The sequence below is a fragment of the Acomys russatus genome, chromosome 3 (assembly GCF_903995435.1).
Source record: "Acomys russatus chromosome 3, mAcoRus1.1, whole genome shotgun sequence".
NCBI classification, from domain to species: Eukaryota; Metazoa; Chordata; class Mammalia; order Rodentia; family Muridae; genus Acomys; species Acomys russatus.
In genome coordinates this window covers 85,854,093-85,862,260 of record NC_067139.1, presented here as the reverse complement: position 1 = coordinate 85,862,260, position 8,168 = coordinate 85,854,093, and the positions used below count along the sequence as shown (strand labels likewise).

The following is an 8,168-nucleotide window of genomic DNA, read 5'->3' as shown; positions in this document are numbered from 1 at the left end:
CTAAATTATTATGTTTTCCACACCATACTGCACACATATACTGAGCTCCGCACATGCAGTGTCTGACCTGGGTGGGTGTCCAAGGGCTGAGGCCAGAGAAGCGAAAGCTCGAGGCCAGCCATGGATCCGTATACATCCGGTTGCAAAAAAACAAAAAACAAAAACAGCCCCCTCCCCCAATAGTCTGCCATATCTCAGGAAGCGTTGTCCCTAGGACCGGACTGGACTGCTCGCTACGGTGCGCGCACGCGCAGGGCCTGCAAACGGTCCGCGGGTGCGGGGTTTGCGCAGGCGCGTGGCGGAGGGGCGGGACTCCGGCCGCACGTCTCCTCTTCCAACTGCAGTTGGAAGCAGCGCCATTTTGAGCGTTCGGCCACCGCGGGCGTGATTGCGGGGAGGTAGGGTTCCCCTCCTTCCTTTACCTGGCTTTCCTTGCTTCGTTTCCATAGATACATGCGGGGACGTGTGTACCTTGACGTCTAGGCCGCATCCCGCATCCCAGGCGAACTCGCTAAGATGATGTTAAGAGGAAACCTGAAGCAAGTACGCATAGAGAAGAACCCGGCTCGCCTTCGCGCCCTGGAGTCGGCGGCCGGCGAGAGCGAGCCGGCGGCGGCCATGGCGCTGACGCTAGCCGGGGAGCAGGCGCCGCCACCCGCGCCTTCCGAGGAGCACCCGGACGAGGAGATGGGCTTCACCATCGACATCAAGAGTTTCCTCAAGCCGGGCGAGAAGACATACACGCAGCGCTGCCGCCTCTTCGTGGGGAACCTGCCCACCGACATCACGGAGGAGGACTTCAAGCGGCTCTTCGAGCGCTACGGCGAGCCCAGCGAGGTCTTCATCAACCGCGATCGAGGCTTCGGCTTCATCCGCCTGGTGAGTCTGCGGGGGCTGCGGCTCGGCGCCCTCGCGCCGCAGGGTTTCCGTCCTCGGCTCGCCAGGGGCTAGTGGCCCGGGGGCCAGCTCCGCGAACGCTCGCCCGCCTGCCCGCCCGCACGCACGCACGCCCTCCCGGGCATCGCAGGGGGCGGGGTCAAGGAGGACCCGGCGAGCAGCCGGACGAAACTGTAGTCGCGGAGGAGAATTGGGAAGGAACCTGACGCGGACTTGTTCTTTAAAAGAATGGTCCATATCATCCTTTGCTTCCAAGAGGTTGTGCGTTGGAGGACTGGGTGTGTAGCTCAGTGGCAGAACGCTGGTCTCGCCTGCTCAAGGCCCCGGGGTTCATCTCCAGCATCTTAGCAGACACTCTCCCTCTATTTTTGCATTGCCTACTGTCTTCCTTAAGCCACCCAGGTCTGCAGACTCCTGACAGTAATTGGGGGTGAGGGTGGGTGCTACGGTGTATTTGACATATCCTAGCATTAAAATATTATCCAAACCATCTTAAGTAAAGAAAAAAATTCCAGTTAGGTAAAAATTATACCTAGTTTATCTGTTTGAAGCAGTTTTACTTTGTTTATTTATTTTGTTTCTTTTCGGTTTTGTTTTTTTGTTTTTTTGAGGCAGGGTTTCTCTGTAGCTATGGCTGTCCTGGACTCACTTTGTAGACCAGGCTAGCCTTGAGCTCACATCGATCCGCCTGCCTCTGCCTCTTGTGCTGGGATTAAAGGCGTGTGCTACCATCACCCAGATGCAAAGGAACATTTATACAGAGGGACATTACACACAGAAGTTTTTGATATTTTTACAGTTATACTTCTTTATCTAATATGTAGTTTAAATTTTTATTTGTTTTTTTGCTTGCTTGCTTATTTATTTATTTGTTTAGAAATGGTTTTTCCGTGTAGCCTTTGCTGTCCTGGAACTTACTCTGTAGACCAGGCTGCCAGAATTCAGAGATCTGCCTGCCTCTGTCTTTTTTTTTCTTTTTCTTTTTTTCTTTTCTTTTCTTTTTTTTTTTTTTTTTTTTTTTGAGACAGGGTTTCTCTGTGTAGCCTTGGCTGTCCTGGACTCGCTTTGTAGACCAGGCTGGCCTCAAACTCACAGCGATCCGCCTGCCTCTGCCTCCCGAGTGCTGGGATGACAGGCGTGCACCACCACGCCCGGCTTGCCTCTGTCTCCTGAGTGCCAGGGTTAAAGGCGTGTGTCACCGCCAGTTTTTATCTGATATGTTAATTGTAGTTTGCATGACCTTTCTATCAGTTTTGAGACAGCCTCAGTATTTATCGCAGGCTGTCCTGGAACTCACAGTCGTCTGATTTTGGTCTTGTGTGTATTGGAATTACAGACACACCTACTGAGAGGGCTTGTGGAAGCTTTCTATTGGAACGATTGTTTTTAATTTAAAAATTTTTTGTTTTATTTTTATTTGTGCATATGTGTCTGTGTGTTGGTATATGAACATGAGTGTCTGTACTCTGAGGCCAAAGGCTAGAAGGGTAGGATGCCACTGAAACTTGAGTTATAGGTCAATGTGGAGTGCCTGTCATGGATGCAACCAACTGACTGTGAGTTCTTTTGTAAGAGCAGCACATGTAGAGATGATCATCCTGCAAGAGCAGCACATGTACAGATGATCATCCTGCAAGAGCAGCACATGTACAGATGATCATCCTCTGTGTAGCCCATCTAGGGAGATTCTCTCTCCCCTACCCCCTTTGGATCTTTTGAGATAGGGTTTCTCAGTGTAGCCCTGGCTGTCTTCGAACTCACAGAGATCTTCCTGCCTCTGCCTCCCGAGTTCTGGGATAAACGTTGTGTGTCACCACTCATGGGTGAGATTCTTGACTTCCAAAATTTTGTTGTTGGGGCTGGAGAGATGGCTCAAGAGCCCTCACTGTCTGCTCTTCCCAGCAACCACATTGGTTCACAACCATCTATACATTTGATGCCCTCTTCTGGCATGCAAGCGTATATGCATGTAGAGCACTCATACATAAAAAAATGAAGTCATTTTTTGTTTTGTTTTTTAAAAAGATTTATGCATATGAGTGCTCTATCTGCATGTACATCACATAGATGGTTCTGAGCCACCATGTGGTTGCTGGGAATTGAACTCGGTTCCTCTAGAAGAGCAGCCAGTGCTCTTACCGCTGAGGCATCTCTCCAGCCAAAATAATAGTCTTAAAAAACTATTGTTTTTGTTTTTTCAAGACAGGGTTTCTTTGTGTAACAGCCCTGGCTGTCCTGGATTTACTTTGTAGACCAGGCTGGCCTCGAACTCTGCCTCCCAAGTGCTTGGATTGAAGGCATGTGCTACCATGCCCGGCAATTTTTTTGTTCTTGATGTGGATTTAAATTATTTTTTAATGTGCATTGGTATTTTGCCTACATGTATGTCTGTGTGAGGGTGTCATCCACAGGATCTGGAGTTACAGACAGTTGTGAGCTGCCATGTGGGTCCTAGGAATTGAACCCAGGTCCTCTGGGGTCATCTCCAGCCCGCTTGATGTGGATTCAATATATAGAGAAATTGATTTTAACTGGTTATATTTTTAGGACAGATAATTAAATATACTTGAAGATAAGAATAAATGGAAAGTACTAGTGAGACAGGGAAATCTTTTTAGAATTGTTAAATATTTAGTACATATTTAAAATGTAAACACATTTACTTAGAAAACATATCATTTAATAATTATTTTTACAAGTTTATGGGTGTTTTGCCTGCATGTGTGTCAGAACCATGCTTTGGACTCCCTGGAACTAGAGTTACTTACAGTTGTGAACTGCCATATGAGTGCTGGGAATTGAAACAGGGTCTTTTGGAAGAGCAGCCAGTGCTGTTAACCACTATGCCATCTCTCCAGCCTTAAATACATTTGCTGTATTTTAGATGTAGAGAAACTGCTTGTCTTATGGAGACAGGATCTCTGCAGCTCTGGCTGGCATAGAACCCTCTTTGTAGACTAGCTTGGCTTCAATTCCACAGACCCATCTACTTTTGTCTCTTGAGACTCAGGAATTAAAAGTTTGTTTCACCACAATGGGCTGTCCATATGTAATTTTGAGATAAGAGTCTCAATCTGTAGCCCAGGTTGGACAATAGCTCATTACATAGCCTAAGTTAGCCCTCATCTTCTGGCAGCTTAGTCTCTTGGGCACGGGAATTGCAAGTGTAAGCCGGCTTCCTCTCATTTAAGACAAATTTTTGTCTTGGCAGTGGTAACACATTTTTTATCCCAGCACTCAAGAGTTGGGGCAGATGGATCTTCGTGAGTTCTAGGCTAACCTGGTCTGTAGAACTAGTTTTGGTACAGCCAAAGCTCCACAAAGAAACCTTGTCTTGAAAAAAAAAAAAAGAAAGCGAGAGAAAAGAAAAATTTCTCGATTATAAAGTAGGAAATGAACAGGCTGCTCTTGTCTCCTGTAGGATACACTCCTATACATTGTGTTGGCATACACTTTTAATCCTAGCTCTGAGGAGGCAGAGACAGGAGGATCTCTGTTAGTTTCAGGCTAGTTTGGTTTATTTAACAAGTTTCAGGACAACTAGGACTAAGTAGAGAGAATCTGAAAGAGAGAGGGAAAAAAAGGGTGTGTGTCTGTCTGTCTGTCTGTAAATCTGGTACCCAAAATTTTTGCATAGGAATAGAAAGACCTATTAATTGGAGACTAGGAGTTAGCTTACAAAAATGTGATTTTTTTTTTAAAGGTAATTTTACAGTATAATCTGAGTTCTGTAAATAGCAGGTAAATTTATACATTCTAAATATTGTGCAATTATTTTTTCAATGGGAAATATGTATGATTGTATACTAGATGTGAATATAGGTATTAGTATTAGTTAGTAAGTATTGATGATAGAATTGCTGTAAAACGCTGGAATTAATTTCACCTGGTTCTGTTTGCAGGTTTCCCACTTCCTCTTTTTTTTTTTTTTTATTTCCCAAGACAGGAAGCTGGGCGTGGTGGCGCACGCCTTTAATCCCAGCACTCTGGAGGCAGAGGCAGGTGGATTGCTGTGAGTTCGAGGTCAGCCTGGTCTACAAAGCGAGTCCGGGACAGCCAAGGCTATACAGAGAGACACTGTCTCGAAAAACCAAAAAAAAAAAAAAAAAAGACAGGGTTTCTCTGTGTAGCCTTAGCTGTCCTGGACTCCTTTTGTAGACCAGGGTGTCCTTGAATTCAGCGATCCATTTGCCTCTGTCTCCCAAGTGCTGGGATTAAAGGCGTGTGCCACCACGCCTGGCTTCCCACCTCCCCTTTTAAAGGGAGACGGTGGGTGTGTAGCTAGGCTTCATACTGTTGAGGTTATAGTTGTTACCAATGCCCTCCTCTAGAAGTCTTTTTGTTTGTTTTTGTTTTTCAAGACATGGTCTCTCTGTGTAGCCTTGGCTGTCTTGGACTTGCTTTGTAGACCAGGCTGGCCTTGAACTCACAGAGACCCACCTGCCTCTGCCTCCTGAGTGCTGGGATTTACAGGTGTGGGTCCACCACATCTTTTTCTGTTACATAGTAAAAGCATGTAATGCCAAAGTTAAAGAGACCTTATTATCTGTTTCCCAGTGTTATCTAGTTTCCTCCTTAGAGCCAAACCACTATTGCAATTTTTTTGTTATTCGGCTTTTAAAAAACGACTTTTCCTCCTATAAAGGAATCCAGAACACTGGCTGAAATTGCAAAAGCAGAGCTGGATGGCACCATACTGAAGAGCAGACCTCTCCGAATTCGCTTTGCTACACATGGAGCAGCCCTAACAGTCAAGAACCTTTCTCCAGTTGTTTCCAATGAGCTGCTAGAGCAAGCATTTTCCCAGTTTGGTCCCGTAGAGAAAGCTGTTGTGGTTGTGGATGATCGTGGTAGAGCTACAGGAAAAGGTTTTGTGGAATTTGCAGCGAAACCTCCTGCACGAAAGGCTCTGGAGAGATGTGGTGACGGGGCGTTCTTGCTAACTACGTAAGTTTTACCTCTCTTGTCCTCTCTCCAGTTAAATATGGATTTGTCTGTTTGGAATTCTGTTGTTTGCATGTTTGTTTGTTTAGAGACAAGGTCTCAACATTTAGCTCTGGGTGGCCCAGAGCTTGCTATGGAGACAGGGTGGCCTCAAACTCAGAGATCCGTCTGCCTCTGCCTCACAGAGTGCTAGAATTACAGGCCTGTGCTACCATGCGCAGCTGAGCTAAATTTTTTCTTTTTTCTTTTTTCTTAAAATGTATTTATAGAGCCGGGCGTGGTGGCGCACGCCTTTAACCCCAGCACTCGGGAGGCAGAGGCAGGCAGATCACTGTGAGTTCGAGGCCAGCCTGGTCTACAAAGCGAGTCCAGGACAACCAAGACTACACAGAGAAACCCTGTCTCAAAAAAAAAAAAAAAAATGTATTTATTAAGTATACAGTGTTCTGCCTGCATGTATGACTGCATGCCAGAAGAGGGGGCACCAGATCTCATTATAGATGGTTGTGAGCCACTAGGTGGTTGCTGGGAATTGAACTCAGGACGTCTAGAAAGGCAGCCAGTGCTCTTAACTTTTTTGAGCCACCTCTCTCACCCATTGTTCAGTTTTTGTATGTATCCGAGGTGGACTTTGAATTCATTCTAGTGGTTGGAATTACAGGTGTGTGCTACTCACCTGTAGCTACTCAGTCTCAGGATACAGTTTCTGTTTTTGTTGTTTTGGTTTGGTTTTTGGTTTTTTGAGACAGGGTTTCCTCTGTGTAGCCTTGGCTGTCTTGGACTAACTTTGTAGACCAGCCTGGCCTTGAACTCACAGCCATCCGCCTGCCTCTGCCTCCAGAGTGCTGGGATTAAAGGCGTGTGCCACCACACCCGGCTAAATGTTCAGTTTCAGGACCTATCAAGACTGTTTTACAACGGTGTGCTTCTGATTCCCACAAACAATGAATGACAGACTTCATTCAGTTCTATAGTTCTACCAGTTTCTTATTTCTGGATTTAACTATGCTGATCTATTTTATTGCAGGTTAAATTAGAATTTTTTCCCTGATGACTGAGTTTTAACATCTTTTTGTGTGCTCTTTGGCCAGTTATATCATATATATATATATATGATATATATTCATATCTGAATTTTTTGCCCAACTTTTTACTTTTTTAGTTGAGTGGGTTTTTTTATTTTTTTACCCTCCCTGAATTATGTAAGCTAAGCACACCTCTGTAAATACTTCTTTTAGTCTGTGACTTGCATTTTTGTTTTGAAGTAGGGTCTTTCTGTGTATTCTATATGTATACCAGGTTAGCTTTGAGTCCCAGAGATCTACCTGGGCCTTTGCCTCCTAAGTAGAGGGGTTGAAGCTATTTTGCCACCATGTCCAGCTTGTGGCTTGTGCTGTGGGAAGCATGGGCAGTGCTGGGGACGGAGCCTATGCTCTCTACTTGAGCTACCTTTGCCCTTTGGTGTGCATTTTTAAAACTTTCTTTTTGAATTACTAATTTAAGTTTTGTTTTATTTATTTATTTTGGATTTTTTTTTTTTTTTTTTTTTTGAGATAGGGTTTCTCTGTGTAGCCTTGGCTGTCCTGAAACTCACTCTGTAGACCAGGCTGGCCTCAAACTCAACAATCCACCTGCCTTTGCTTCCTAAGTGCTGGGGTTACAGGCATCCACCACCAAGTCTGGCCATTAAATAGTGATTTTCAAAGAACAGCAGTAGCTGGAGTTCCTGGTGTTCCTGGGCAGCCTCATGATGTGGGTGTTGGGACCTGAACTACGGTCCTGTGTAGGAACGGTAATGCACTTACCTGCTGAGTCATGAGTCATATTTGGACTCCCTAATGTTAGCAATCAAATCATTTTCACTGGCCTGCCCTCAGAGACCTAGAGACAGCTCACCCAACAGGTGCAGGGTATACCACCCCCCCCACCCACCCCCCCATCCCCCGTCTTTTTCCTTATCTGTCTTGTTTGGTCTCTCAAGGGTTTGCTTTCTCTCCCATTTACTCTGTCTCATTCCCTATCTGTCTTGTTTGTTGTCTGTCTGTCTACCTTTATCTTTCCCTCATGTCCCCACTCCGACATGAACTTTGATTTTTTTTTTTTCTTCCCATCCCCAATAAACCTACATCATAATTTCTTAGTGACACATCTTGGCACTGTCCTGCCACTGTCCTAGGTCCACTATCCTTCGCCACCTTACCCTGATGACTTATTTAAACTGAGCCCTCCATTATTTTCCACAATAAGAATATATTTCAAGTTGCTAGCAAACAATTCATGGTGAGAAAATGGGGTAGGAGAAGTCTTACAAAATCAGGCCACACCCC

At 45.3% G+C, this 8,168-nt stretch overlaps 1 protein-coding gene across 1 annotated transcript in view; it reads left to right on the top strand.

Moving 5' to 3' along the window:
• Positions 1 to 318: 318 nt before the first annotated feature.
• Positions 319 to 8,168, top strand: part of Pspc1 (paraspeckle component 1) — a 57,135-nt gene continuing 49,285 nt past the window's right edge. Inside the window, exons 1-2 of the mRNA XM_051143180.1 lie at positions 319 to 879; positions 5,543 to 5,844. Coding sequence (XP_050999137.1) covers positions 517 to 879; positions 5,543 to 5,844 — 665 coding nt within the window. The 5' untranslated portion in view covers positions 319 to 516. The remainder of the gene's footprint in view (positions 880 to 5,542; positions 5,845 to 8,168) is intronic.